At 36.6% G+C, this 22,979-nt stretch overlaps 2 protein-coding genes across 3 annotated transcripts in view; both read left to right on the top strand.

Annotated features, from left to right (window-relative positions):
* The window catches only part of LOC134672391 (protein spaetzle 3), a 48,212-nt gene that overhangs the window by 11,302 nt on the left and 13,931 nt on the right, over nucleotides 1-22,979 (top strand). For both annotated transcript variants that reach the window (XM_063530270.1, XM_063530269.1), the window contains exon 3: nucleotides 19,990-20,111. In XM_063530270.1, coding sequence (XP_063386340.1) covers nucleotides 19,990-20,111 — 122 coding nt within the window. The remainder of the gene's footprint in view (nucleotides 1-19,989; nucleotides 20,112-22,979) is intronic.
* Nucleotides 3,381-22,979, top strand: part of LOC134672872 (cuticle protein 1-like) — a 195,652-nt gene continuing 176,053 nt past the window's right edge. Inside the window, exon 1 of the mRNA XM_063530821.1 lies at nucleotides 3,381-3,386. The gene's annotated coding sequence lies outside the window, so the exon portion shown is untranslated. The remainder of the gene's footprint in view (nucleotides 3,387-22,979) is intronic.

The raw sequence follows: 22,979 nt of genomic DNA, 5'->3' as shown, positions 1-22,979 counted from the left end.
TAAAACAGGCAAACATGTTTTTAGGATACCGTATTCAACTACACACACAGAACAATAGTACAAAGTGTCTAAGTGCGAAGGCCGAAGGCCGAGCTTTAGCAAAATGTCATCGATTTAGCACAGAGCAATAGTACAAGTGTCTAAATGTGAAGGCCAAAGGCCGACCTCCGCGTAGCCCGAAGGCCCGAAGCGTCCAGGATGTCAGTGCTTTTACACAGAACAATGGTACAAGTGTCTAAATGCGAAAGCCGAAGGCCGAGCTCCGCGTAGGGCCGAAGGCCCGAAGCGTCCAGGATGTTAGTACTTAAACACAGAACAATAGTATTAAGTATCTAAATGCGAAGGCCGAAGGCCGAGCTCCGCGTAGGGCCGAAGGCCCGAAGCGTCCAGGCTGTCAGTTCTGTGTTTAACCACTGGCATCTTGCAGGCTTCGGGCCTTCGGCCCTACGCGGAGCTCGGCCTCCGGCCTTCGCATTTAGACACTTGTATTAATTACCTGTGTTTAGAACTGACCTCCTGGATGCTTCGGGCTTTCGGCCCAATGCGACTTCAGCCTTTGGATCTTGTGACTTAGACACTTGTACTTAAAAATACTTGGAAAAGTTACGGGAGGCGCGCGTCTGTCGGACGCTTCGGATCTTCGAATCGCTCCTTCGGCCTTTGCATTTAGTTAGATTCTTGTACTATTGCTTTGTGTTTGAATACCGAAGTCGAGCATCTCGCGAATGCTTGATGTATTATAATAATTTAGAGTAAAGCTTGAACACGCCAAAACGTGGGCACATAAAATTACAAATAAATAGAAAATAAAGGTCTAATGGAGCGAAATATATATTGAATATAATTGAAAATATTATAGTTTATCATGCTAATATACTAGACTATCATTTCAGCCTCAGGATTTGACATGTCACAGACTTCGTGATGACCAGGACACAGGCACTTTGCACGACATGATTACTGTATGTTTAAGTAGTCCAAGCCAGAGTTATTTGCGGATAAGTTGATAATACTTATAACTTTAACAGGTGTCTTTTTCAAATATTCATTGATATGGGCCCAGTCCATTGCCATCCGCCTTCATTTATTACCATCCCCCCAAAAGTACCCTTTTGGCATTGTCAGCATGTCCATCATGTTAATACCCTTTCGTCACTGTTATAGTGTAATGATAACACGATGAATGCTACCAAAATAGTAACTGTGAGCTGTGGCTTCTTTAAAATAGGTTTAGGTCATTTTCGCAAATGTTTCTTGCATATATTTCTATAGTCAATGTCCCTTATGCGAATCAATTAACGGCATCGCTTGATGCAATCACAAGTAGCTGGCTCAACCATAAATAATGGGGATACTTAGCATTATTTTTATCTTGCAATCTTCGGGAATGTATTAGCAACTCATAGAAGTCAAACTTTTTATTTTGTGTATTGCTTGAAGTATGTATTTCTATAGAACCATCGTCTAACACCTAACACGCTCAAATACGTTAAAAATGATCAAACGTTTTAATATCCTACATTTTGCATACAAATTTCATTTAGCACCACTATTTTGGGAGCAGATAAGCTCTTGCTAGCTCTTAATCTAACTTGACTTCTCTTTTTGTACATAAATTTGAGATATTTGTCCGTTTTTTGTAACATAAGAAAAATTAGGTTTCGGTCTTTATGTAAGAACGCTGTATGTTCCTAGTTTCTTTTTTTTTCTCATTTGTATCTCGTGTTTTTCTGCTTTCTGGTTGTCTTTCCATTCATTGACGTCTCCGCAACATTTCAAAAACACAAAAACTAATCGATCCTCGATATATTAACATTTTCACAAGTTTCCTTAGCCTAATCGACTTTTCCAATGCTATTGGTGCAAAGTGATTTCGCTCCGTTATTGTTTAAAGCTCGTTATCATGAAAACGAATCATACAATTGACAACTATTGTGGTATCATATGTTCCTCATACTATAGCGATTTTAATTTAAGTAAAGAAATAAAATTTAACCACCCTTTGCAAAATTTATAAGCAAAAATGTGTGCCCACGTTTTGGCGTGTTCAAGCTTTAAGGCCAAGCGCGCACCACGATTTTTTGTCCTGCGATAATTTTGTCGCAGAAATGCAACGTATGTGTTTATATGTTAGTGCGCGCATATGCGACAAAAAATTGCAGCGATTTTAAAATTGTGATTTGTCACATTTTTCCGCGATTGTCGCAAAGTGAATTGCAGCATGCGGAGTTGTATGGCCCCGCGCGCACTATGATAATAAAATCGCACCCCGGCCGGACCTCAGTCGGCATTTCGCTCTCCAAACCCCAACATCTCGGCACCTGCATCTCCAATGGAGTCTCAAAATGAGACGCTAGATGTTGACCATTTAATTATGGAAATAGACGGGGATCACCTTTGTGTTATAAATGCTCAAAGTCATACAGCAATCGCATATTAAAGACACGTTTCATGACAAGCGACTGGTACGAAATCCATGTTGAGAATGAACAAATCGTCGACTTTTTCATCGCAGTGCGCGCAGTGAATTTTCTGCGATATAAGTATTACAGCGCGATTCTAAAATCGTGTCGCAAAAATTAAAATCGTGGTGCGCGCTTGGCCTATAATACCTTAAATGTATATTCCTTCAATTTGAATTTAGAACTCATTATTATTTTTTATTTGATTTTGTTTCTAGTTCTATGCCATATATATAGACTTTAATATTATTTAGAACTGCTAAAAAACAAGATCGGCTTACTTTAAATATTTCGTCAATTTTACCTTTGTTTCTAAAAACTGTGATATTTAACTGTCATATACTATTAATGTCTTCCAAAATTATTTTCTCGTAACAGGACTGAGGGGCTACGAAATTCGCAATTTGCGGGGATCTTTCTCTTTTACTCCAATGAAGGCATAATTAGAGTGACAGAGAAAAATGCTCGCAATTTGCGAACTTCTATTTTCGCGGTTAATAGCCCTGAATCTTGTTGCTCACCGATCCGTTCAAAAATATACATAAGTACTGAATATAATTAATAGATATTATAATTATACAATTAATACAGAAATTTAATGGTACTTAATGAAAAGGAATATTGTGTATATTGTTTCGACGAATCAGATACTCTCAATAAAATCTATACATGAGGCCAAAGCTGTTCATAAATATTAAATGACTTTATTATCTCTATACGCCTTACTAACTCTATGTGTCCTATTGTGGAAAAAAAAACACAACGACAGTCAAGAACGGAATTCTTAATTTGAATTTTTCAGATTTTTGAGATGCCTAGTCCATTGGTTGGAAAGCCCGTTCGAAATTGAAACTTATTTGCAATATAATAAGGTCGTATTTTGTAGATCTCTCTCATACTTATAGTAGGCTATTGAGATAAAATTAAATATCCCACAAAAATAAGCAAGCAGAATTAAACTTTGTGTCAAAGACATAAGTCATAAATTTCAATGCCAAAGTTTTAACTAAGGATGTTTCTCGCCTAATATGAATTGACCAGTGTAAGCATCAGTTAGCTAGCCCTAAGCAACCAAAGGTCAAGCTGCAGTTGAAAAACTAATAAAGATAAAGTTAAGCTGATAATTTTCCCGCCGTCTCCATGCTTCTTTAAGTTGGGTATTGACTGGTCAGCTGCCTGTTAGCTATAGTTTTCGCGAAAATCGCCAGGACAGAGGTGAAAATTTTTGTATGAAAACTTGCAACTTTAAATGCATTTTTTGACGAAACTATTGCGGTCTAAAATGAAGTCAAAATCAGTCCATAGACTCAATTTTTTGCAAGCTTTCTAATGATACCCCACACGATTCTTACAAATGAAAAAAGTTTCAGCCTACCCCTCTCAACCCCCTAATTTTCCCCCTTTAATAAGAAATAAGCAGTTTTGACTTATTTACAATATGAGTGGTGGTAATTGCTATAACTGTTCCAAATTTTAGGTATCTATGTCAAACGGTCTCTGAGAAAAACGTATTTAACTGATTTGCAAGACCGAAGTGATCCCATAAGTGTTCCGTAAACAAAGTTTTGTACGGAACACTAAAAATTATTAAAACCTCTGCAAACACTATTGTCATTTGTCAGGATCGGGATCATTCAAAAATTAAATCTTATCGATGCAGCTCTTTTTATACCTGACACGAGATAGATATATGTATATCGTCTAATATGTTTTTAATTTGGTCATAATACCCCAACCCAATCTGGCCTCCTCCATCCGTGCTCCATCTTTTAAATCAAATAGATTGCCAAGTCAAAGGATACCCTAGATTTTTAAAGTTGACCTCGTTAAAACCTTCCACGACTTTAACAACCTCTTACACGAATGCCAAAACTATTAAGTAGATCAGATGAATCTGGATTATAGAGCAATTAAAAGGACGATTCTGCCAGATATAGCGGAAACATCGTGACAAGAATCACCCATTTAAAGATTGCAATCACATGCAAACAAACTTAATTGAAATTTTCATGGTTATATAACTAGACTGCATTAGAACAGTGACAATAGGAGTGGTCGTCACATTATCTATAGCATTTTTCGATGCGTTAATAAAACTTAATCAATTTTTACTTAATAAATAAATACAGACAAGGAGAAATGAAAATGAAATGAAAATGCTTTACTGCCACAAAAATATCTATTCTCATAATATTCAAAATACCCTTTTTAACTAGAATTGTTTTTAAAATAATGTGGCAAACGGTTTTGGCAACCAGAACCAGATTCCCTTCGCACACAAATTAATTGTAGCGTCATAACATAACATTAACTTAAATAACGTCGTTTATAAATTAAACGAAAGAGAGGAAAATATAGTAGAAACAGTCGTAAAGCCGCAAAGCACATTCACATCTCAATCTCAATGTGCATGATCATGCGCATCGTCTGACCTTGGTTTCGCTTTCAAGCTCTTGCGCACAGGTCGGGCATTCGGAATTGGGCCGCCTGATGTAACCTGTGGAGAGAAAGTATCATATGGTGCTGTTTTAAGATTCAACAGTAATTTTTGGAAAACGTAATTATTCCACCATAGCAAAATTATCTAGTGACTATTACTACTTACGTAGTTAGATAGGTACTTTGGTGAATTATATTACCTTCTTAAAAAAGGCTTAAAAAGCATAAACAAGAATACTGACATATTCACGTCCAACATAAATCCGGAAAGCTACGAACGATGACATCGCAAAATACATTATGTCTACTTTTATAATTGGTAGCCTACATTGTGTCCCACTTCTGGGTAAAAGAAGACAGGTGGGCCCTGTCTTCCACCACTCGTAACGGCTTTGTGTATGCTCCCACCAGTCATATCTCGCCGTGTGTCTGCTACACTGCCACATCTCAAAAAACCGTTTTTTCGAGAAATCGCGTCTCAAAGTTGTGAGAGTATAGTTCAGGGTGTTTAATAGGATCTTACTCCTTTAGTTTTAGGTCTATGAATTTAAAATTTAGCTTTTTTTACTCGGAAAGATATAACCCTCCTTATAACCACGCCACTTTTTAAAAGAAATGTATATATTTTAAGACACAAGGCCCGAAAGACAGGTATTTAGAGTTGTAGCCGTATTGCAAAAACGTTTTTTAAAGATTTTGAGATGCGGCCAAATTTAAACACAAAATTATTGGATAAAGGTTACCATGCAAATATAAATAAAAACACCAAAATAGTTAAAATCCCTTTATTTTATCAACTTTGATAGAAACAAGATCACTGTACGCGATAATATGTGTAACTAGCTTATAATCAGCAACATTATACCATGTCATTACCAAATAATATTAATTGTTTACAAGGTTCTTTATAAAATTTGAACAAATAAAACTTTGAAACTTCTTTTTTAAAACATTCAAAATAATAAAAAGTATTTAGAATACCTATAGTAACAGCACCAGTCATGGGACATTTAAGAGGCAATTTTGAGTATTTATGATATTTCCCTTATACCTACATGTAAATGGTCTACCGCTTAGCGTGTTAAAAGATGAAAGTCCCATCCGTTTTTCATGTTTTAGGCATGTTGTATCAAAGATACTGCAATGAGTTTCCACATACTTAACAAATTAAGACTATGTTTTTTTCTCCAGTTATGGACCCCAAAGCTCCAGTAATGGGCCCCCGGTAATGGACGTGGATCCAGTAATGGGCCCCCTATAATGGACATTGCTCTAACAGTATAAAATATTGAAATGGGGAATAAGTTATAGCAAAAAAATTTGGTATAAGTTTTTATCGCTGAACGTCTCCATTATCAGATCAGGTCCATGTTATCATAATATTGCATTATCATCCGATTTGTTAACTTAATTACGTACTTACACAAAATTTCACCTGAATAGGAAATCTAAAAGTGGCTCAAATTCAGCTACCAAGATCTGACCCACACTAACTAACAGGGCAAGTTAAATAAAAGTTTGGAAAAACGATATTAATTTATCCGAAGTCCGAGAATAATACCTCCTGGTTGACATATTTCGTAACTACATTTTACTTCTGTATTATTTAAACATGAAATTATGGCATGGCAAGCATCATTATGTCAACTGTCCCATCATAGGAGGTATGCAGTTTTACAGCTCCTATAATGGGATTGGGCCAAATATCACTATTTTTTTACATCTGTGGAGTCAAATATAGTGTATTTGTATACCTTATCTCTTAATGCAATTAACAAAACACAGTCTAGTTTTCATCAAGTATTAATTAATTAAAATTTAATACTCGCCTCTCTTAGCGATGCTGTTAAGAATTTTTCGTGATATTTTTTTTCAGTGGCACGACAAATTTTGGGTTTCTTAAAAAATAACCGAATTTAATAAATAATCACACATAAACAGCTCTAGCACTGTTATTTATGATAAAAATATAATCAGTGTTTATAAACTACTTTTAGATACTTATTTTAGAGGAATTGTGCTTTTTTGTCCCATTACTGGTTCCACGTCCATTATAGGGTATACTACTATACTATATTATAAAATAAGAAATCAAAACACAATACTGAGGGCCGATTTTTGAAATTCGACCACTCGATTTCGTGTATTTCTTTAAATAATATCTCTACTACTAGGCATTTAAATTCTACTAATAGAATTGAAATCGAGTGGTCAATACCAATGGATTCCCAATTTCTATCGCTCGTATTTCAAAAATTAGCATTTTGCCGTTTTCCACCGATTTTCGAGTGACGAAATCGAGCGGTCGAAATTCAAAAATTGGCCCCCTGTTCCTTGCTAATTTGTGAAATCAACATCTTTAAGAACATTGCAGGCAATTTATTTATTATAATGTATTCAGTAAGTTAATTCTTACAAGTAGGTAACTTCTTATAAGTAATCAGTTCAAGAAATAATGAATATCACAATGGGTTTACTAATGTGTTGCAGAAAGATTTTTGACATATTTTTGTATTGCATAATTTTACTTGGCAGAATGTCGTTTGGCAGAATTACCTTTCCCATATATCATTTAGCATACAATCATTTCGCAGAGTTTTAAAATCCAGAACCATATTTTGGCATACTGTTGATGATCATAATAGTCTTTTAAATGAGTATTAATTTCGCAGATAAATGTATTGCATAATATTTAGGTAGCATAAAGTTATCAAGATGCATTAAAGTTAATCAGATAACTTAACCTAACCTAACCCACTTTTCTGGTGGCCGTTCGTTTTGTATGAGGTCGCAGTTCTAACCTAACCTAACCCACTTTTCTGGTGGCCGTTCGTTTTGTATGAGGTCGCAGTTCTAACCCAACCTAACCCACTTTTCTGGGTGCCGTTAGTTTTATACAGGAGGCCGCAGTTACAACCTAACATAATCTTCTTATCTGGCACAGGTTCAATTTTGTTTGGGGGTCACAGTTCTTACTTAACGTAATCCACTTTTCTGCAAGTAGAAAAACATTATGCCATAATGAAAGTATGCTGCAGGATGATTATGGTACATAAAAATATGCTAAACCAAAGTCTGCAAAAGTAATCTTCTGTTAAATAATATGCTGCAAAGTAATACTTATGCCTAGTTATCATTCTACTAAAAGTGTTTCTGCGATACATGTTATGCGAAGTGTATTTCTGACAAACAATATTATGCCAGAAGAGGGGAACCCATCACAATGTATTTCAACTTAGCACTAGTAAAAAAAGCGTTGTTGATGAGCCATATTGAACCGCACTTGTAAGAAAACAAAGTTGAGATTTGCTTAATCATTTTGTTGCGTTGTGGTAGTTTCGGTGGCGAGCTGGTAATTTTGTAATAATAAGTGTAATACTTACTGCTGTGACACAACCAATTGCCGTTTGTTTCTTTTATATTTATAGTGATTCATCGTAATTATCACTCAACTAATTATTTTTTTCTAGGACGCAACTCAAAAACTTCATTTAAAACGTGTGCTATATAGCCACATCTCAAAAGGGCCGTCAGGTTCACGTGCGAACGCCGCGGGAGTGGCAAGTGGCTGTATTGCAGGGAATCGTCTGACAATTTATGATCAAATGCATAAGGCCACTTGTGAGAAAAAGGCTCTTAAAGACCTTTTTTGCTATGGCTCTCGAAATAAGGTCGTAAATTGAACAATTTTGAATACGAATCTGCAATAATCCAGAAAATTAAAATTTTTGAATTGTGGCCGTATAGCAGGCACACGGCGATCTATTACCTATATATAATTCATACCATTCCCCCGTTGTCAGATCTTTGCTTCTATGATATTACTGTAAACAGGGCACTTTAAAGATCACCTCAATTCAGGTTCTTGAACAAGTTTAACATACAACAATGTTCGAGTTGCATCGTTCAACTTATTTATGTAACAGTGCAGGTTCATAAAGTGTCGAAACAAGAGACGCGTGTGAAAGGAGCTTTTTGTCGTGTAGCATTAAAACGTGCCCGACTGACAGGCTAACTTGTTTACGTCATAATGTATAAGGACACAGTTTATTTTGTAGGTATACTTCTGTTGGTACCTAGTTGCGTACAAATTAAGCAGGAAGATAGAGTTCGCGAGCCACCTAAAGGCGCACCAGAGAGTGGAATATATAGCTACACACTGTTAACGGTAATTAAAAATGTCTACTCCAGAGCACAGTGACCCAAATTGGTCAGTAGTTGCAGCTATCTTCACCAATTTTTCATATTGTATGTACGTATAGGCAGGAATCGTGGAGTTAGCGGAGTAGATTTTTCACTTTCCCCGTTCTCTAACATTTAAGTTCCAAATAGTCTGGAAATGGTAACATACCAAAATAAACATTGATAGCATAAATCTAAACTACAACAACAACAAAATTTGATAAGTACCTACTCCTTTAAAGACTCTCGATTAATTTATCTTTTTCATAGGTACGTTACGTTGGGCTTCGATTCCTGTTTTTTTCTACTTAATTTTCGGAAAACTAATACACTATTTTAAAATTGCGTGGTTTTAACGTATATTTTTAACAAAGCGAAATAGTGATATGGATTCCGAGCAAAAATGTGCGAACTCTAATTCAGAACGTGCTTTTCGTATCTTTGGGAAATGATATCAAGAATCATATATCAGATACAAAATTACAATTCTAAAGTTGTAAATTCTAGTACCTACTTACATATTACAGTCATCCGAGCAGCTTATAACGGCGATAATATTTCACAGTAATAAGTCCAAGTGGCGCCCATAAATATTCCGGACAGCTCTTTCAAATGATGACCTTACAACAAGGTACAATCAAATCGCACCAGATTTTAGTACAAGGCTTGTTCTTAAACCTTATAGTACAGATGTAGTGCATAATTTATTTTGCATCGTATTTTCAGGGAAACGTACGAACACGTCTTGCTCGTTATCGTATTTCAGTAAGGGTAACATTCCATTTCTAACCGCAGCTGCATTACTGTCAATTTTACTATGGAAATTGACAATGACAGCGACTTCAGACGAGCGTTCAGTACCGGTAGTGCAGCTGCGGTTAGAAATGGAATGTTACCATTAGTCTCGATACAAAAAGTAGTATAGTAGGTTGAGTAAGGTCATTTAGCATGCATTTTAGTCTCAGGCGATGCCGCTTGGCACGATTGTTCCTTAGGTCAAACAAAGTTGATCTGGCCCGGTAGCCAGGAGATCGTACCATGCAGACCCCCCAAAAAGGGGGGGTGAAAGGGTCGGCTCCCCAGGTCCAATCTATGCTATATTTCGTCCTAGTCTTAGCAACTAGGGCAAGTTATATATCATTTTCGTATAATTCACAACTTATAGTCGGACACACAGCTACTCGGACACTAAATGTCAATAAAATAATAATAATTTAGCCTATATACGTCCCACTGCTGCGCTCAGGCCTCCTCTCAAGCACGAGAGGGTTTGGGGCTATACTCCCCACGCTAGCCCAATGCGGATTGGGGACTTCACATACACCTTTTCTGGGGAACTTATGTACGAAATATCATTTGATATTTACCACTAGCTTTTCGGTGAAGGAAAACATCGTGAGGAAACCTGCATACATCTGCGAAGAAAAGTCAATGATTAAAGAAAAAGTATTTTTGGAGAAAATGCCGAAACGTGTCAAAAATAAGCAAATTTTGTTACTTTGCTCCTGTAGGTGGCAACAAAATTAAGCAGACACTTAATTTGTCACGTGGGTGATACATAATTTTAATTTGGCCTTAAAATAGCTATTGGTTTATAGAATAGAATAGAATAGAATACTTTATTGCATATCACATTACAGACATGGTTGGGATGGAACATAAATAAAGGTATACATGTGACACCCTGCAAGGGCACGGCAATATAATAAAATTATGTGTACGACGATAACTGAACATTTTATCTATTCGTGGAAATGAGCCTTTGTGACAAATATGTTAAAAAGCTGACTTTATAACCATTAAATTGGCTATGCCCTTCAACGGTTATCTTGCTTGACAACTAATATTCAAATAAGTTCGCCATATGAGACAGACAGACGACATGATTTTCACATACTAATCGCAAATGTCTACATCGGGTCCGAACTCATCGCGACCAAAGTGCAACAGGTACGCTTAAGCAGAAAAAAAAACAGAAATTTACAAAAATAAATATTAGGTATGTAAACTTAGGTACCGTAAAATCCAATGCGGGTAAAGCCGATGTGGGTTTAGTGGGTAGGACGTCTCCCCCTTTTCTCACTAAGAGAAAGGAATGGGAGATGGGAGTCCCACATAACTCCCGACGCCTCCCAGGTTACAGGGGCGTAACCGCATTACCACATTGTTAACAAAAAAAAAGGTACCGTAAAATCAGGTAACTTTAGTCCACATCTTTACAAGTCTTACAACTATGGTCGAAGTTCAATTTTCAGTAAAATGTGTATAATTTTTTTTTTAATTCTAATGAGCAAGTACCTATCTAATATAGAAAGCATTAGTATATCTAAGCAACAAAATAAATGTAACGAGTACAAATCAAAAAGGCTCGCTGATAAAAGTTTTCCGATTTTCCCCAATTGAATTTTCTAGTTTTTAAGATAATTGACGTGTAAACTTTACTTTGTGTTTATAAATAAATCATCTGAATCTGAATCATCTGAAGCTTCTACTTTTTTGGTTGTTTACGTGTGTGCGGTCTTAAGACTTATAGCAATCTTAATTAGCTACAGATAAATCTTTGAGGTCAAAATCTTAGCCATTTATTATGTTGTATTTAATCGAGTATCATATTTACTCATGTTACGTTGGTTGCGACCTCAGCATTATTTATAGTTAGATATGTTAATTTATTAACAAACTCGAAGATTTGAGGATGCGGCATTGGCCAATTTGAATCGTTATCGGAAGCAAGGTCGTTTGAATTCACAATAAAATACATGGAAAAAACGGTAATCATTAGATAATTTGACGCATATTATCAATGTTTTCGTTTTGGCGTTGGGATTTCTTTGCTCCCGAGTTCAGACGAATAAACTAGTTATGTATGTATATAGATTAGTTTTGAATGCAAGCAGACTGCGACTTCGTTGGCATTTACTAATCCAATATAAAATAGAATGCACAAGGTTGTTGACACGTAAGTTTTATAAACGCCTATTATGACCTGTAATACAAGCGGAAGGCTCTTTTCAACCTAATTTCCTTGACTACCGCTTGTATAACCGGTCTTCTTCTTTGTCGTATGTTCATGGCTGAAGATCCTGAAGACTGTAACCAATCTTCAGTAACGCTCTCCAAGTCGCACGATTTTCAGCCAGGGGGCTTACCGCGAAAACCGAAATTCGAAAATTGCGGGGATCTTTCTATTTTACTCTAATGAAGGCGTAATAAGAGTGATAGAAAAAGATGTACTATACGATTTTCGCGGTTATAGCCCTGAACGACTGATACATGGGCTACATGGTCCTACAACTTGCATATGGGAAGGGGGGTGTAAGCTAATTGTATGGCGCACTTCCAAATTCTATACTATGAATATACGATGATAGTGAGACAGAAGATAGATGGTTTTTAACTATGTACGGAAACCGTATACTGTTAAAAAACTTTCCTTAGGCAAATACCTTTTGGCTCTAATCGTTTAAGCAACCTATAATACAGGCATTTATAAAACGACCCTCAGTAAATGTGCAGTGACGTCTGTACGATTGCTAACAGGTACTTATTTGTAATTTCATCTCGTTAGTATGCACAGTAGTCTAATTATAGCATAAAAGACGCCGCGATTAAATACACTGGAGAAGCCACAATCTAAATGATCTTAGGGCATTTGCTATAGATGGAATGGAACCTATGGTTCGAACGTTTCACTTAAGCTGCGTAATACAATATGAGTCGATGAGAGTGAGTATGTCAATTGGTAACTGTTTGAGACATTTTTTACTCGATATTAAACTTTCATGAGACATATTTTAAATTGTTTATACGACAACGGTTTCACTCACTTGAATTTTTAGTCGCTATTGGCGACATGTTTCGGGCCCGTCGGGGGTCCTTCCTCAGGCTCGAGTGCTCGCGGCGACTGCAACTCGTGCACTTTTTACTCCTGTAGATGCGACATGGTAATTACTAATGTAAACGTACTGGTGCTCGACGCGGTCCCAGTACAGTGTCATCTTGAAACTTAAGTCATTGTCAATATAGGTGTGTCTGTCAAGCAAGGTGTCATCTATTGGGCATTAGCCTGTCGAGCACTAGTACGTTTACCTTATACTGAGAACAAACTGAAAGCAACATATTTAAAACTGAGATCTTAGTAACTTGTCGAGACAATGAAAACATATTCATTAAACTTTTTTTAACTAAGGTAGGTACCTATATCAAGGTTTCAAAACCCTGCAAATTTTAACTTTTTAATGCAACGTCTCTATTCGTCGTTGTTTATGTAACATGTTGTTTACTAAAAAGCTTGATATTTTATTGTTCTATGTCATGGGCAAGTGAATCATGCATGTTTCTGAAATCCCAGAGCATTTTAAGGTCAATATTCTCGACTGTGTTAGGCAAACTTTACTTAGGGCCGGGCTGTGTTTGTTCCAGTGCGTAGAAGGAAGGCTGTGGCTCAATGTTCTTTGGGTCTATTGAGATGGATGTAACTAAGGTACATAATAATTGAAAATCTATAAAATATACAGGAATACAGGGTGGTCCAAACCTTGACGTCCAAATTTTTTTTAGATTCCTCGTCGTGGGCTGTCAGAATATATTATATCCCATGTATATATTAGCCGATTATTCATAGATTTCGAGTTATAATTTTTTTAACTATTGACTGGGGTTTTCACTTGTTAAGACACCACCAGTCTACACCAGCCACCAAGGGCCAAGGCACTTTGCGAAAATAAGATTTGACTGAAAAATCCTACTTAAAACTAGTTCTCATCAAGGCGTTACGAAAACCTTGTTTTAACTAAGGGAAAACTCGTTTTAACTTAAAACGAATATAATATTTATAAAATAAATAGGAATAGTTTTTTTTTTCTCCAATTAAAACGTATTTATAAACATGATAATATAGACGAAGCAATTTTCTCTAACTAGGTACTTACTCCATTTGCTAACCATGATCGTAAAAGTTTAATGTCGTAGCTTGTTTCACATATTAATCAATGGAGTCTAAGCGAGGTAAAACCAATTACTGTAATGTTTATGTATGAACGCGTCAATCTCTTAATGTCTTCTTTAACGTACCGACACTTAAGGCGAAGATATTATGCATGTGCCTAGTTAAAACTTGATTTTACTATTGATTTGAAACAAGTTAATAATAATATAAATATTGCGTATTCCTTTTATCACTCCTGCAAATAAGAAACGACCTCAGATATTACTACTAGGGAAATACAACAACGTCGACAACCCATTTTAAGCGGTCATCCATTAATTACGTCACACGTTTAGGGGTTGGAAGGGGTTAAGAAAATGTGACATGTTGCGACACGGGGGAGGGGGGAGTCACAAACCTTGTGACGTCATTTTTTTATTCGCTCTACATTTAAAGAATGAGGTTTTGGAAGTAGGTAATTTTCGTTCCTAATTGGTTTTGCGGCAGCAAGCGGTGGTGGCCGAGTGGATATGACGCCCGACTTTCAATCCGGAGGTCGCGGGTTCAAATCCTGGCTCGTACCAATGAGTTTCTCGGAACTTATGTACGAAATATCATTTGATATTTACCACTAGCTTTTCGGTGAAGGAAAACATCGTGAGGAAACCTGCATACATCTGCGAAGAAATTCAAAGGTGTATGTGAAGTCCCCAATCCGCATTGGGCTAGCGTGGGGACTATAGCCCAAGCCCTCTCGCGCATGAGAGGAGGCCTGTGCCCAGCAGTGGGACGTATATAGGCTGAATTATAATTGGTTTTGTGTTATAAAATTAGTAAGATTAGTAAGATATTTCTTTTACCAAAAATATTTTTTATTAAAAAAATAATGCCGAGTTAGTATTGCCGATTTCGTTGAAAACAATATTGCCTAAAATGTGACGTCACACCAGGTGGGGAGGGATTTGCAAAATGTGACCAAGTGTAGGGGGGATGGGGTCAAAAAACCTAGAAATTCGTGTGACGTAATTAATGGATGATCCCTAATTTGCTTTTATATTCATAAATTTATATTTGACTTGCTGTGTTTATCGATAACAGGTTTGTTGCATTTTCATTAGGTCAATGCCTTCTTTTTGCTAGAAAAAAATGTAGGTATATTCATGACAGATCAAAGAATTTTTCCTACTTATTTAGAACTATTCAACTACATGTTTATCAATCATTTCAAAACTAATGGCAATATTTTTACTTTTCTGTTTGACGAATTTTATCCTGTGTGTAATTTTATTTGCCATGAATAAATGCTTTATTTAAGTCAAAAGTCCGCTATGTCTAGTACATTTAAGGTGTAGTCGTAAAAGACAATGATGATGCCTTAACAGGCTACATGTATAGAGAGATTAGTAGTTTTGTAACATTTGACCCGAATAGATGACGCGCCTAGCTCTCTGATGAAATTACCTTGTTTTTCTTGTAATGCCTATGACACGATCCATAGAGTGCATGATTTACATTTGAGATGAACTGGTATTTTGTAAGTACTTATGAACCAGTATATCCTTAGAAAATGTTGATACTTTTCATTTGGAAACGTAAGATTTGTTAGTAAAAAGACGTAAACTATAGATTATCACATCAGAACCAAGACAACACCATGTGGCTTACATTTTTAAATACATATAACAATTTGAAATTCGTTTGAATACATGGTAAAGTTCTGAGTCTTCTGAGTACAACTAAAAAAAACCGGACAAGTGCGAGTCGGGCTCGCCCACCGAGGGTTTCGTACTTTGTTGTATTTGTTTCTATAGCGGCAACAGAAATATGAGCTCATACATCATCTGAGAAAATTTAAACTGTCTAGCTATCACGGGTCAGGAGGGGACAGACAGGGGTGCTACGGACAGGAAACATTCGAGAGGGCGAGCTTCGGCTCCAGGGCCTTCGGGTCCTAGGAGGGGATAGCCTCGGCTGGTGTTCGCGGTAGAATGCTCGGCGATCCCGTGTTCACCGTCACTATTGCTGTGAGACGGGCATACCGTGGAGGGTTTAGTCGGTATTTGGGGCCTTGGCCACGAGTGCGACATATCGGTTACATATCAGAATACCGAAAACTGATTTACCTAATGTTGAATCACCTATGCTTGATTCACCTATTTTTAAATGACCAATCGATCATTTTACCTAAACATTGACTGACCTAAGTTTATAATACCTAAGCTCAAATAACCTAATGGACGAAACACCTAATGCACGATGTACCTAATGCACGTTTTACCTATTGCACGTTTCACCTAAAGCTATTATACCTAATGCACGAATCACCTATAGCTGATATACCTAATGGACGATACACCTAAAGCTGATATACCTAATGAACGATATACCTAAACTTGATTTACCTAATGGACGAAATACCTAAATCTGTTAAACCTATCGCACGAAATACCTAAAGTTGATATACTTCCTGCACGAATTACCTAATGTCGATATGCCTAATGCACGGAATACCTAAAGTCTATATACCTAGAACAAAATTCATATCATTTTGCCGAATGATCAAGTGGCAATTCCACCCAATAATTCGTATGATTTCCCAATCTTACAGTAGAAACTGTTTGTTCGGATAACAACTTAAAAATACCATTTTTGAAACGCTAAATTTTTGGTAGTAGAATGATTTTGTAAGTCTGATACAAAATTAGTTATCTTATCCTATCTTATCAAAAACTTAATTTTTGTAAGTTAACATCATGACGATGAAATAAAAATCGGTTTTGGCACTGTTTGGTCGCAGTTAACCTAACACGCTCCTCCTCGCTTTACTCGTCGTCGCACCTATCTCGACTCTGGCAATTGACTAGACCTTATATTATAATAAAAAATAGTTAGCCAATTGAATAATTTGGCTAAAAAATGTATACTAAATGTTGTATGTCCTAGTAATATTCTACTAAACAATAATTATTTTTTTTATTTTTTTTATACCACATCGGTGGAAAACAAGCATACGGCCCGCCTGATGGTAAGCAGTTACCGTAGCCTATGGATGCCTGCAACTCCAGAGGTACATATTTCGTTCTCCAGAGGTTTAGGTACATATTTCGTTCATTAAGTGCATCGACTTCAGGTATTTCGTGCATTAAGTGTATCGAATTTAGGTATTTCGTTCATTAGGCATGTTAACTTTAGGTAATTCGATCATTAGGTATACCGACTTTAGGTAATTCGTGCAGTAGGTATGTTAACTTTAGGCAATTCGATCATTAGGTATACCGAGTTTAGGTATTTCGTGCATTACGTATATCAACATTAGGTGTTTCGTGTATTAGGTATATTAGCTTTAGGTATTTCGAGTATTAGGTGTTTCAACTTTAGGTGAATCGAGCATAGGTATTCTGAGCTTAGGTAAACCAATTGTAGGTTAAACGTGCAATAGGTAATTCGTTCATTAGGTGTTATGAGCTTAGGTTAATTGATCATTAGGTATTTAAAAAAATAGGTGAAACGAGCATAGGTGATTCAACATTAGGTAAATCGATTTTCGGTATTCTGATATGTAACCGACATATCCGTCCTAGTTCCCCGGCTAGGCGGAATGCCTAAATGCATTACTCCACGAAAAAAAAAGGACGGGACAGACAGACGGACAGTGGAGTCTTAATAATAGGGTCTCGTTTTTACCCTTTGGGTACGGAACCCTAAAAAGCTTTTTTTGACAATCTATTAAACGCTCTAGGATTCCTCGATCTACCTCTTCGATGAAAATAATCATGCCGTACGCGATGTTTGAGAAAGTGTATAACGTACCTATGTAGTTATTTACGAAAAAACCCGACGAGTGCGAGACGGACTCTCCCACCGAGGGTTCCGAACTTTTTAGTATTTGTTGTTATAGCGGCAACAGAAATAAGATCATCTGTGAAAAATTTCAACTGTATAGCTATCACGGTTCATGAGATACAGCCTGGTGACAGACAGACAGACAAACGGACAGTTGGACAGATGGACAGATGGATAGACGGACAGACGAACAGCGGAGTCTTTGTAATAGGGTCCCGTTTTTACCCTTTGGGTACAGAACCCTGAAAACCTACTTAAGGTACCTACGTGGTTTTAGTTTTCTGATATCCATCAAATATTAGCTTAGAATTGACGGAAGTTTGTTTAATTAGCTTAAAGTAATGACCCACTTAACATTGACTTGGCTTGGTTTTTTGGCGTCATCGCGCTCTAGACGAGGTCAAAAATTCCGAATACTTAGGTGATCGTGCTAAATAGTAGTAGTCGGACCGAGCCAGCTAACTCTGCGTGGACTTTGCAATTACAAATTGTGGCAGGGTCATTATGACGACAAATTTTCATGAAAATATATCATTCTTAATTACACTTCCACGCTTGTTAGGTCAGAGACCTAGGTCCTAATACTCGAATGCTATTACATGAGTTACTGGACACCGTAAATTGTATAGCATTTTCGGTGCAACGGAGTGGTGTTAACGGAATCGGTATAAGCAATTTCAACCCTAATGATTAATTAGCGTTAATTACGTTAATATTCTCTTTTATCTTATCTTAATTTTATCTTAATTTACCATTTCAGTTAGAATTATCTATACTAATTCCGTTAACACCACTCCGCTGCACCAAAAATGCTATAAAATTTACGATGTCTGGCTATTACATAAAGAAACGGGTCACTATGCATAGACATTTATGCTTTCATTCCTCTTGAATGTGTTATTCAAGTATATTTTCGCAAATTAGAATAGAACAATTCTAAAAATATAATATTATTTGTGAAAATTCATTCATTCATTCATAAAATACGCAATTAGGGGATTTGAAATTACCTAATACAGTGTTTACATTAGTTAGTTATATCCTAAACTTCTTTGAACTTATAAAAACGTTAGGTTGTTTGAGTTTTTTGTGTAAGTTCCACAACAAATATTTGAATAAGCGTGTGAAGTATATTTCGATTGACCCTCGTTTTTTAAGAGGGGCAAGGAAGTCCGAGGTATCTTCAGTTTGCAAATGCGCCGGTCTACGATGCACACGTTGCGTGCTCTGTAAAAATATTCGCAAAAAAGTTTTAAGTGTAGTGTTGTTTTTAAGTCGAGTCAATGAACTGCAGTTGCTTGTCTGTGTGTGAGTAATTTGCACTGATTAGTACTTAAGTAATACCTAACGTCATTTTAGTGGGTTACACCGAAAATTTTGTGCACAAAATAGTTTGAAAGGGAGCTAAACTAAATATATAGCGATGTGACGCGTGTAAACTTTTCTTACAGCCAAATAGATCTGACCTACTTCCAATGCCATTAAATTTTAACGAACTAAAGAAGCTACTTTATTGCCCACAACACATATAGCTGTGATATCTTGCGCAAATATGACTGCGTCACTTTCATTTGCCATATCAAGAAAAGCGATGCAACATGCATGCATATTTCAGCAAATTGGGCGGAGAATGTTGCACAAAGCGGAATTAGCATTAAACGTTAACTGTTACGTTTATCTAGGCTGCATCCCAACTATTCGGGTGCCCAAGCTCTGCTTTCAACATTTTCTCCTCAACTTTGCATGGTCTTTGTCAGTCACCCATAGTGAGATTATTATATTCTATTTTAGTATTACTTAAAGAATTTAATAACTAGCTTAAATCTAAAATAGGCCCTTGAGGAATGCCTCAACTTGAGGAAAGGTACAATGGTACCAAGGATGCTGGCGACATTTCGTCGCTGTATCGCAATGCAGATACGTTGTGTGAGGTAGCCGCCAGCTCTTCGGTCACCAGTTACGTCCACCAGACGCTTCGCGATTTCTGCGAAGAACTTATGCGCGCTAGGACCCCATGGACCTATAGAGTTTCAACTCCAAATGGTACAAAATTGTACTCTCTATCGAGGCTCTTATATTTGTTACGTTTTAAAATTTCGGCGCTTTCATTTTAGTAAGGTTATGTTTTGTTTTCAGATTCGGGCCAGCCTGCTGTGACGCCGGTTCAAGGGCCGATTCTGCTAAGAAACGGATCAGTTCCTGTGGTTCCTCTCACCTCCTACCAGACTGTTAATAATGGATCATTCTACCAAATACCAGTAAGTTACCCGTCAAACATTTTGAACATCGACGTACTTACGTATTTATAGTGCACGTTAAATACTTACCAAAATACTTAAGTATGATGCGAAATCAAATATCAGATTCATCAGGTCATTCAGGTTCTAAGTCAAGACATGTTTGAAATTATTAGAAATATTTCGATGTTATAGGAGGATTAAATACATTTTAAGCAGATAATACAAACTCACAGCATCACAACATAGCCTTTAAATAAATTCCGTGTTCCGAAGCTTAGTGAAAAACTAGTTAGGTACATTTATTTTATTGTAGTCCAAAATTAACAGTTTCATGTGAAATGTGAGTGAAACACACCAAACCTGTGGTACTTAAACAAATGCAAAGCAAATAATTGTATATCGTGTTGCCGAAGTTAAAATATTACTCAATCTTCTTATTAAATATGTGCTTATTGCACTATGGCAAGGCAGTATTCGAAGAATCCGTATCATTTCATAACTAATTTAAATCTGTGTAATGTCATATTGTATATATGTCTGTATGCATTTGGTGCATCCAAAAACCTCGATCAGATAATTTGAGAACGATGCATAATATATGCTGCATGTTTTAAATTCTAAAAATCGTCGTAAGAGAAGTCCTCGAAACGTCGGAGACAATTCTTAAATTTAAATACGCGATTAGGTCCCGTTGTACAATTTAATAATGTGTTAAATTTTTTGCACGAATATCATTAAAAAAAACATCAAAGCTATTATCGTATCAAAGCAACGTCTTCCTAACGTAAAAAACAAGCAACTATGCGGAATAGAAATATCATACTTTGAAGAATTTCCCTCGTATGAGCGTCACACAGCCATCGAAAATTATAAAGCAGTAACATTCATTTTTAAATTAATACAGTTAGTACCTTCTTTTACTGGCTATACCTGCCACAGCTTAGTCAACATCAGAGGTGATAATTGTGTGAAGAAACCACTCACACGCCTCACACGGTGCGCGAGTCAGCAAACAGTCTAGTCTAGAGCTTAGAGTTGACGAAATTTCGGCTTGTAAGTACTCGTGAGTTTTCGCGCAAATCGTGATGTGTTTTGCGATGGACATGTCCCTATTGACCCTATTTCAGCAACGTGACGTTATCATTGTTGGCAAAACAGATGAGTTTACCCATGAGTAGGGTTTGCACGACGGATCTGAAATGTATGGGAACATCCGCAGATCCGGATCCAGATAATTTTATACATTCGGATCCGGATTGCATGGATTGTTTTCTTTTAATTTTGTAGAATTTACGAATTTATTTGATAAGTAGAACTGCCACATCTTCTAGTCCTTCGTTAAATGACAGCCTAATTAAATTGCAAAGCCTAGATAATCTGGACTGTAACTCACAACCCCACGTGCAATTGTCTATGGTCATTAATATTCGAAGTTATATTTAGCTAAATATAATTTAGCTAAAAATAAATTATACCAAACAAACTAAGCTCGACACTTCTTATGGGTATTAATGAAAAATAAAGAAATGAAAAGAAAGAAACAAACAAGAAACAGTCCCAAAGATTATGCATAATCTTATTAATATATCATTTTCATTCCTTTAAATAATGTGCTTTAATATTTAGGTATCTACCTCTGTAAAAAAATACCTGCTGTAATAAAATTCAGAGTATTCTATAAAATACTTTTTTACATAACAGGAATAGAAATGAATTAAAGCCAAAGTAGGTATTGTGTTCATTTATAGTTATTCAATTATAACCTCTTCTTGGGTTATGTATACCTACTTAACCCGTCCGATCTTTACTCCTTATTGAATTGAAACTGAACCATAAAGCTTAGTAGTTTCGTAAGAAAGGTAACAATAAACCAACTTGGCTAAAACGTGCAATAAAGTGTGTAATTTATGTAAAACCGATTATAACTAACTCAATGCAACGGTAAACCGTAGCAAAATGTCATCCACTTATTTCGCAATGCGCCTAGCGCTACTACCTTAGACTATGTGCGAGTTCATACATTTGCTGCTTGCATTTGGTAACAAATATATATGAAATCGCGCTAAACAGTAATCACCTATTTATACACGTAAAAAAAGCGCTGGTGGCCTAGCGGTAAGAGCGTGCGACTTTCAATCCGGAGGTCGCGGGTTCAAACCCCAGCTCGTACCTTTGAGTTTTTCGGAACTTATGTACGAACAATCATTTAATATTTACCAGTCGCTTTTCGGTGAAGAAAAAAATCGTGAGGAAACCGGACTAATCCCAATAAGGCCTAATTTACCCCCTGGGTTGGAAGGTCAGATGGCAGTCGCTTTCTTAAAAACTAGTGCCCACGTCAATTACTGGAATTAGTTGTCAAGCGGACCCGAGGCTCCCATGAGCCGTGGCAAAATGCCGGGACAACGCGAGGAAGAAGAGACCTACACGTATTGCCGCGCACCTCAACTCCTCAGATTGGTTAGAGAGTCGAATCATATCACCTTAAAAACACTGTATTTTATTAGCAGGAGGAGAGCAAAATATACGCCCCGAGCGTAACAACAATAAAAGTTGTAAATCTAGTATCGTTTCGACAGAAAGATGGACTACCTAGGTCCCATAAGAAGTTCAAATTCACTTATACTCGGAATTTCCTTGTGAGATCCCAACGATATCAACGATATATGCGCCGCCAACGTTCGCTTTTTTAAAACACTAATAATAACAAAAACACCTACCTACATACTTTCTTAAGTTGTATTGTATCCTATAATAACTGTGCGAAAAAGTATCATTATTCATTATTATCTAATGGATCTATTGGGTCTGTGTCGCCTGAAAATAAATGATTGATTAAGTAGGTACTTACTTAATTTAAATAGCAAATATATACTAAGCTACCTT

The sequence above is a fragment of the Cydia fagiglandana genome, chromosome 17, assembly GCF_963556715.1.
Source record: "Cydia fagiglandana chromosome 17, ilCydFagi1.1, whole genome shotgun sequence".
NCBI classification, from domain to species: Eukaryota; Metazoa; Arthropoda; class Insecta; order Lepidoptera; family Tortricidae; genus Cydia; species Cydia fagiglandana.
This window is presented reverse-complemented; position numbering and strand designations above follow the sequence as displayed.